The following is a 9,787-nucleotide window of genomic DNA, read 5'->3' as shown; positions in this document are numbered from 1 at the left end:
CCCAAATGTATGTCTTACATTAGAGGGTCTTCTTTAAAAGACAGAAGTTTACCCCTGGACCGATCACTATCAGCCATGTCCTCAGCAGAGTTACAACTCTCCTGGCTTTTGATGACAAATCAAAATCAATACTTTTAACGATACAAACTATAAACTGTATGAATGTAAACATCACTTTGTCAATAACATTTTAACAGATGACATTGTCAGACAGTTATAAACCTCTGTGAGGTTTTCAAATGTAGTTTTATTCCCCACCATGTTTGCCATAACATGGATATTCATCAATAATGTTATTATTTTGAACAATTATTATTCTGAGGTTATGTGTTAGAAGAACAGACCTCTGACTTGACTGGTGGCTGGAGAAGGCAGAGTCCTTGTTGCTGTCCACTGAGAAACCACTGGAGATGGACAATAGACAGAATACATTGAGAGGGGAAGGAGGAGAGGTTTATTATATGTTTACTTGTTATTCTTTTGATTTGAATTAGTACAAGACATCTTGAACATCAACTGTCAAGTTGGACAAAAGGATGGGCAAGAAAAAATTAAAAGTAGATAAAAAAAATAAAAAAAGAGAAACTACAGTAAGAACATTGACAGAAAAAAAGTAATAATAATAATAATAATACAAATTATCATCATCATATATACATCAATAATGCAAAAATAACAAACACACAAACAAAACAGGATAGTGGGCCACATATAGCATCCCAGTATGCACTTTCCACACCTTATAGTCTCACTCTTTTGATGAAGATCAAAGTAAGCTTCTCAAGGGCAAAAATACTGGGGCTAGAATCAGCTGTATCCTCACAGAGGGTATTTGAGGGGTGGACCATGATAATAAATGCACTTTTTAGCAAGGTATATCAACAATTCCAGTAAGCAATTAGAGTCAGAGTCCAGAACAAAATGGCTGTCATAGTAGATAAGCTGGGTGTATGTTATGGAATTTTGGAATAATAGGAAATTGAGCTCCTGAATATTTATTTAGGATGCATTTTATTACAAATGGAGATCCACTCCTCCGTAACAAATCTCACACAGAGGTCTTCAAACCCGCTTCAGTGAGTCAGTAGCCAGGTTGACCAGCATACCATATATTATCTGAAATAAGACCCCTCCTAGCATCATGAGTAATAATAAACAGCTTTCCATCTGTTCTCTGACTCTCTAAGAAATGTTGAATTTGGAGATCCTTGAAGAAATCCTTATTTGAAATGTTAAATTAATCTTTTAGTTGTTGAAATGATTCCATGATGTCCTGATTATATAGATGTACAATGTAAAGGATGATACCCTTTAACCAACCCTAACTTTTGATTCACAATCCAAGTGTACCACATTACCAGCATAAAAACACAGATTTTTACATCACTTACATACCGTAGTAATCTTTGAACATAATACATTTAAATTGTATTGCTTCAGAATACTTCCAAGTCGGCCATGACCCAAAAATGCATAATAAAACAAAATATGTTGAAATAGCATTTTGTACATCTTGGAGTGCATACAGTTAAATGGTGAAATGTACAGTGCTGTGTGTTATGAATAATGATAATGTTCAACAAAATCACCCAAATGTATGTCTTACATTAGAGGGTCTTCTTTAAAAGTCAGAAGTTTACCCCTGGACCGATCACTATCAGCCATGTCCTCAGCAGAGTTACAACTCTCCTGGCTTTTGATGACAAATCAAAATCAATACTTTTAACAATACAAACTATAAACTGTATGAATGTAAACATCACTTTGTCAATAACATTTTAACAGATGACATTGTCAGACATTTTATGTTATAAACGTATGCCTCCATATTACAAACTCAGTAGCAATACTGCACCTTAGCACCTCTGTGAGGTTTTCAAATTTAGTTTTATTCCCCAGCATGTTTGCCATAACATGGATATTCAGCAGTAACGTTATTATTTTTGAACAATGATTTTATACTATTCTGACGTTATGTGTTAGAAGAACAGACCTCTGACTTGACTGGTGGCTGGAGAAGGCAGAGTCCTTGTTGCTGTCCGCTGAGAAACCACTGGAGATGGACAATAGACAGAATACATTGAGAGGGGAAGGAGGAGAGGTTTATTATATGTTTACTTGTTATTCTTTTGATTTGAATTAGTACAAGACATCTTGAACATCAACTGTCTAGTTGGACAAAAGGATAGGCAAGAAAAAATTAAAAGTAGATAAAAAAAAAAAAAAGAGAAACTACAGTAAGAACATTGACAGAAAAAAAGTAATAATAATAATATTACAAATTATCATCATCATATATACATCAATAATGCAAAAATAACAAACACACAAACAAAACAGGGATCGTGGGCCACATATAGCATCCCAGTATGCACTTTCCATACCTCATAAAACAGATGTGCATTAAGTTAAGTAAAGGGACAGTAACAAATGTTCAATCATTTCCTCCTGGATGATCATTCAACTGAACCAGGTGTTCATCATAGTTCCATGTAGAGGACCACATGCTCCAGAATGTCTCACTCTTTTGATGAAGATCAAAGTAAGCTTCTCAAGGGCAAAAATACTGGGGCTAGAGTCAGCTGTATCCTCACAGAGGGTATTTGAGGGGTGGACCATGATAATAAATGCACTTTTTAGCAAGGTATATCAACAATTCCAGTAAGCAATTAGAGTCAGAGTCCAGAACAAAACGGCTATCATAGTAGATAAGCTGGGTGTATGTTATGGAATAATAGGAAATTGAGTTCCGGAATATTTATTTAGGATGCATTTTATTAAAAATGGAGATCCACTCCTCCGTAACAAATCCCACACAGAGGTCTTCAAACCCGCTTCAGTGAGTCAGTAGCCAGGTTGACCAGCATACCATATATTATCTGAAATAAGACCCCTCCTAGCATCATGAGTAATAATAAACAGCTTTCCATCTGTTCTCTGACTCTCTAAGAAATGTTGAATTTGGAGATCCTTGAAGACATTTTTAGTTGTTGAAATGATTCCATGATGTCCTGATTATATAAATGTACAATGTAAAAGGATGATACCCTTTAGCTAACCCTAACTTTTGATTCACAATCCAAGTGTACCACACTTTGTCAATAACATTTTAACAGATGACATTGTCTGCCATTGTATGTTATAAACGTATGCCTCCATATTACAAACCCAGTAGCAATACGGCAAGAAAGAATAATATCAGATTTGAATAAGAAGTTAATTAAAAAAAGAGAAAGAGCAACTAAAACAGCAACTAGGCCTACAGTAAGAACATTGACAGAAAAAAAGTATGTAGTATGTTCTATAGAATAATTTGAAATTGAGCTCCTGAATATTTATGGACGTACATTTAGGATATATTTGATACAAATGGAGATCCACTCCTCTGCATCAAATCTCACCCCGACGTCTTCCTCCCAAACCCGCTTCAATGAGTACCCATGTGGAATACTTCCAAGTCCCACCCATGACCCAAAATTGCATTATAAAACAAAATGCCAGACGCCAGAGGATAAACTGACCTTGTTGATACATACAGTTACATGGTGAAATGTACAGTGCCGTGTGTTATGAATAATGATATGTTCAACAAAATCACCCAAATGAATGTCTTACATTGGAGGGTTTTCTTTAAAAGGCAGAGGATCATCCTTGGACCGATCACTATCAGCCATGTCCTCAGCAGAGTTACAACTCTCCTGGCTTTTGATGACAAAACAAAATAAATACTGTTAACAATACAAACTATAAACTGTATGAATGTAAACATCACTATGTCAATAACATTTTAACAGTTTACATTGTCCAACATGTTATGTTATAAACGTATGCCTGGAGAAGGCAGAGTCCTTGCTGCTGTCCACTGAGAAACCACTGGAGATGGACAATAGACAGAATACATTGGGCCTAATTAACTAAGCTGTTCGTAAATAGTGCCTAAATAAAGTGACTAAAGGGCTGCGTATTTTCGACAAGCCGGACTCATTTTTGTCTGACAGTCAGAGGCGTGTTCATGTGGAGAATCATTTGCATTGCTCCATGCCCCATTTAAGCGGGCATTATCTACTGCAGAGGACTTCAACAGGGGGTCCGCGACCCCTAGGGGGTCCGTGGAGGTACTGCAGGGGGTCCGCAAAATTGTTGTTAGATTAGATTAAAAAATAATAATTATAAAACATTTTTAATATATTTTTTTTTTCTCCAAAAATGTCCATTTGTCTTTAAATATTTATGTTTAAAATAAATCACGATTCTGTCCATTTTGAATAGCTTCTATACATGATTATTGTGCAATTGACAGATTGTTGATAGTGTTGACTTTGGTTCTCAGTTAATAAGGTATGTTTATAAATGGTATTGGTACGGACACCCTACTCACTGTACCTTGTACATGTTTTTTTTTAAAGCATGAATATATTAATCTGTATATTTTAATAGCTTAGTATTGAATGCACAATAACATGGTCTGTTTATACATATGAAACACAATTTTATACATAATTATACAATATAAGTTGTAGCCCCCCCACCCTACGAGGTAGGGCAGTGTTATTCAACTGAAATGCAACACATTTTTAGTAGATGGTTGGTTGTACAGGATGAACATTTTGAATTTTAGTTGTCATGGAAGCGTCTCGTATGAATGAAAGTTTTTTTCATTAGTTTTGAGCACCTGGGTAATAAGAGCACAAGCTCATATGATGTGTTTGAAGTGGATGAAGATGGAGAAGATGGAAGCTGGACAAAGTCCACACAAAACTAACGCATACACGCTAATGGATGCATAAGGAGAATCATTTCTTTGGTGTTATTAACAACATCCACTCTAAACTCAGAAATAGTGAATGGTCCGTGATGGATGAACTGCACTCAAAACCCCTGTTGTGCTCCTTTATGTTGATTAGTTTTGTGGATTTTGTCCAGCTTCCATCTTCTTCATCTTCATCCACTTCAAACACATCATAAGAGCTTGTGCTCTTATCACCTGGGTGCTCAAAACTAATGAAAAAAACTTTCATTAATACAAGATGCTTCTATGCCCGGGACCTGTGGCACCAGGCACACTGAAATATCTACTTCTTATTTTCTTAATATCAAAAGCCTGTCTTAGCCTGTGCACTAAGAACTGGCACAGAAATGTTCCTATCAAACATCAAAATGCATGAATGCAGTATGAAGCAGGCCCTAATAAGTTACCATAATGGACATAAGGTGTCCATTATTGTGTCCTATCGGACCTATAGCGCACAACAAACGGTTTTGTTATCACAGTCTTGTGGCCCCTGACTTCAAGTCATTTTACAATTGTGGCCCCCTGCCTAATCTAGTTGAATATCCCTGAGGTAGGGGGTCCCTGCTCCATCTCCCCATCAGTTTGGGGGTCCCTGGCCTGAAAACGTTGAATACCCCTGATCTACTGGATCTCTTCTCCACTAGTCCCTCGCTAACATTTTAGTCTAGTTTTTATTTGTTGACGAAATTGTCAATATATTTAGTCATAGTCATCGTTTTTATTTCGTTTTTATTTAGTTTTCGTCAGTGAAAAAAGGTAGTCGACGAAAATTTTTCGTCATAGTTTTAGTCAACAAAATCAACGCTACTGCACAATATCACAGGGCAAACAATAACCACCCAGTGTAGCAAAGCATAACCCCAAAACTGTCCAAACATTGTAAAATACATAAGTAAATAAAATACCTTATATTACAGAAGTAACACAAATACATCATGAGAGGATTACAAACGAACTACAGTCAGTTGGGAGCTAAACCAGCACTAGCCAAACTAACAGGTGTTGCCAATTAAGTTTACAAAGTAACATAACAGTAAGATACAGAATTACAGATAACTGAACTACTAACTTAATACTTAGGACCCAAAATAATTTCCTCACGTTGTTTCATGAACGCACAAAGAATAGGGGAATCAATAACATGGAAAAAGAAACACACAGAGCTTTTGTCAAACACTCTACTGACTAAATAGTTTGTAGGCAAATACCATGTCAGGCCACTAGGCGTCACTGACAGGCTTTCTTACAGCAACTATGTGTCCAATATGGCCCATACTGAACAGTAGTAGAATAACAAGGGTCTTTCCTCCAACCAGACCTTTCTCCTTTCATGCTCCTCCAAGAACTGAATAAATATGTTGTTTGGTAGACTTATACCTCCATACCTCCACCCTGCATGATGTTCAGGGTGGCTGTGAAGGAGCTATCAAATAAAATAATGATTTCTCACATTCTCGTCTTGTATTGTAGGTTATAAAGATTATTATTTTTTCTTCACCATTATAATTCATAGTTGCTGATGAGACAAATACATTTCCCCGTTCCACATGGCTAAAAAACAACTCATTGTATGTCTTTTGTCTCATGGCGTCTGTTCTGGGACTAAAACCTCATAAACCTCCATTGTTTTCACGGTGTAACCATCTCTTATGAACAGGCTCCGTTAACTGTAGTAGTTACAGTGTATTATAATGATTTAATAAGAGTGAAGAGGAGACAACTTTAGAATAGAGAATCTGTGTGGGTTAATACATGTTCAACTACTAGGGAATTAGTTGTGAGGAAGGCCTCACTTTAGAATGGGGAACATTCTGAGTTAGAAAGATTTAATTTAGACTTATTTGGACACTATTAACAACAGTAGTAGAAGAAAATACTTGTTATTGACTTATTAATTGTTATGAAGGGGGAATGACTATTCTTGTGGTACTACCCATTGACCCATACTGAGCAAAGCATATTATGATCATAATTCATGTACCACTTATTACGAGTAAGCAGTAATTAGGTCAAGGGCGTATCGTCATTGGGGCCAACGAGGCCATGGCCCGGTCTGTAAAACCCTACTCCCCCCGGGGAAAAAAACAAAAAATCAACATAACAACATTAGCATCCCCTCACCCTGTTCTGTTGTAGCCAACCACAGAAAGTCGCCTTTGTTTTCAAATCGGGCTTATTTGCATTCGGCCGAATTGTTAATGGGTGGCCATTAAAAAACGGTTTCCACGTCAAACAGGTTCTCTTGCCAGGTAAACAGTATAAAGAGGGGCCAGAAATAGCTCCACGTTTCATTATTGTTGTGACTTGTGACTAGTCTACTACTCTACAACATGAAGAAGCCAACAACCAAAAAACGATTCGTCCAGAGCAGCATGCTACTACACTTCGCCGCCAGCTCCAGCAAGACGCCAGCAAAGGAGGACAGCAGCAGTGCCAGGACACCAGCGCTCATCACCGTGCCAGCGGTGACGACTGCCCCACCAGCTATAATGACGGATAATGCTCTTGATAAGTGGGATGTAAATCAAATTGTGTCAGCCCGAAAACGTTTTGTTCCCACTCGATTTGAGCACAGTGCTATTACTACTTCGCTGGGAAAGCGAACAAGAGTCAGGTGTGACAATGATTTACGCATCTTTTTAAACCAGATTGTAGACTGTCAACTTGGTGAGTTGAATGCCAGGTTCCAAAAATACTCTTATGGTTTCATGACATCTGCTAGTGTGTTCCTAACAACTCCCCGTGCTGATGCAACTGAAATGGTAAAAACTCTTAATGTCTCTGGCAGTGTTTTTGATGTAACAGTTAAAGAACAGCAGCTTCATTCATTTTGGACCCACCTTGCAACCAAAGAAAGCAGGGGTGAAAAATTTGACAAACTAATTAAGGTTTTGGATGCGTGCCCAGCTAGCACCTTCTCCAGTGTCCACTGTTTCTTAAACGCATTGATAACACTGCCAATGACCATATGCACCGTTGAACGCCTATTTTCCAGTGTAAGCAGCCTAAACAGTCTATGTCTCCTGTCGTTTGAGAGAGATTTAACTAACCGTTTGGACCCGGATGAGGTTATTGACATGTTCAAGTGCAAGCCCCGTCGTATTAAGTTGTAACAGACTAGGCTGCTATATGTTTGCACTGCAGTGCACTGTATTTGATTTGTTAACTTTGCTGTTGTAAATACACTTTTGAGAATAAAAAAACATACATTGATTATACTTGCACATTGTGTTTTATTCACGTTTATTCACATGCAAATTTGCGACGGTAATTCTCAATAGACTGTCACTTATCAGCCATCGTTGCGCGAGTCCCCACCCGCCCCCGGGGGGGGGGGGTTAAGAATCTGGCCCGGTCCACGTTAGAACCCACCATACGCTAATGAATTAGGTTATTAACGGAAAACACTTATAGACCTAGTAGTTGTTAGGCCTGACCTTGATTATTCAAATAGTCGACTAATCAGTCGAGGGGTGTCTGAGTGGACTGCCAATCTCTTAGTCGAATTATGATTTTTTTAAATTATTTTTTTATTCGACTTAGAGATGGTCTAGTTTGTTATATTAATTAACTAATAGTTTGCCAAAAATAGGATATACATCATGATTTATTGGGAGAAACCAAGCAAGTATATGTTAAATGAGACACTAAGCACCCCTACAGCCCAAATGGAATGTTCCTCTATTGCATAACACATTTTGCATGATTTGACTGAGAGATTGGCAGTGGACAATCTCAGTCAAATCATGCAAAAGAAAAATCTAAAATCAGAAAAATATATATATTTTATTTTATTTTTATTTTTTTGGGGTGTTGCATTAGTCGACTGCCAGTCGACTATTGTCAATTAGTCGCCAATCAGATTCGACTATAGAAATCCTTAGTCGGGGACAGGCCTAGTAGTTGTACATTAAGGTCATGCAGAACAATAATAATTATTATTAAAGAGCCTATATGCCTACTTATGGCACTTTGCACGGGGGTGTGTAATCACTGGCACATAAATGTGAGCCATTTTTATATATTTTTGTATCTTACATTTTTTTATTAAATTCATTTTAAGTCCCCACATGCAAGTTAATTTCATCCTGCATGGTAATCCTTCCTCATATCCATGCAGCCTATGTACAGTATGTAGATCTATACACTATAGGAGCCTGTAGCTTACGTCACACACCAGCTCACCATGATTGTGCAATCACACTGCTGCTGTTCTGGCTCAGAGAACAATGGCAACAATGGTAAAAGACATGTAGCTAAAATAGATGTTTGGGAATTTCAGCCCTCATGGACAGACATGTTGTTTACTGAACATCCACTCTGAGACTAAACATGAGAGGTTTTTACAAGATCAAACAGACAAGACAAGTCAATCAAACATGATGTGTCCAGGTATGCAACCTTTGAACTCTGACTGGGAGATGAATACTCTCTGAGTGTAATGATGATTAGTTAAACATTGTATTACTGTATATAAGTATACGGACAAACAACTTTTACTTTGTATGTGTCATACGTAAACTTAATGTTGCTATGGCACACTGACTATCAAGAAAATAAAAACATGGCATTTCATGTCAAAAAGGTTGCCAACCCTTGAACCAGAACATTGTGAATATGTCTACCTTAATATGAAGTCTTAACAAATTGTGTATAAATAAAGTTAAACAGTTGTAAAACTGGTTTCCTATACAGTAGGCTACACACATAATCAACAACCTATCATGTCTACACATGATATGTCAAAGGGAAAAGAATGGACATGAAAACACGGCAAATGTGAGCCCCCCACATGAGCCTTTTATACATTTATAACTGTTTACTTGTGTGTCTTACTGTGTCTTACTAAGCTACTGTAGGTCTATCTTTAGCTAAATATTCACACTTAGAGTTTATATGCTCTAATAAACTGCAACTGTCTCTGTCTCTCTTTGTTGTCTGCATTGTGAGAGAAAGAAAGAAAGACAAAGAGAGAGAGAGCGTGCATGCATGCGT

At 37.3% G+C, this 9,787-nt stretch overlaps 1 protein-coding gene across 1 annotated transcript in view; it reads right to left on the bottom strand.

The window, feature by feature from the left end:
• LOC308105214 (uncharacterized protein) overlaps positions 1-9,787 on the bottom strand; it is a gene marked incomplete at its 3' end in the record, with an annotated part of 35,805 nt that overhangs the window by 230 nt on the left and 25,788 nt on the right. Inside the window, exons 5-9 of the mRNA XM_080455849.1 lie at positions 3,616-3,702; positions 1,994-2,053; positions 1,607-1,693; positions 345-404; positions 19-105 (exon numbers count right to left, since the gene is read on the bottom strand). Coding sequence (XP_080311975.1) covers positions 19-105; positions 345-404; positions 1,607-1,693; positions 1,994-2,053; positions 3,616-3,674 — 353 coding nt within the window. The 5' untranslated portion in view covers positions 3,675-3,702. The remainder of the gene's footprint in view (positions 1-18; positions 106-344; positions 405-1,606; positions 1,694-1,993; positions 2,054-3,615; positions 3,703-9,787) is intronic.

This window comes from Gymnoscopelus braueri, assembly GCF_963280865.1.
Source record: "Gymnoscopelus braueri genome assembly, chromosome: 17".
In the NCBI taxonomy this organism is placed as follows: domain Eukaryota; kingdom Metazoa; phylum Chordata; class Actinopteri; order Myctophiformes; family Myctophidae; genus Gymnoscopelus; species Gymnoscopelus braueri.
Note: the sequence above shows the minus strand (reverse complement) of the source record. Positions and strands in the feature narration are given on the sequence as shown.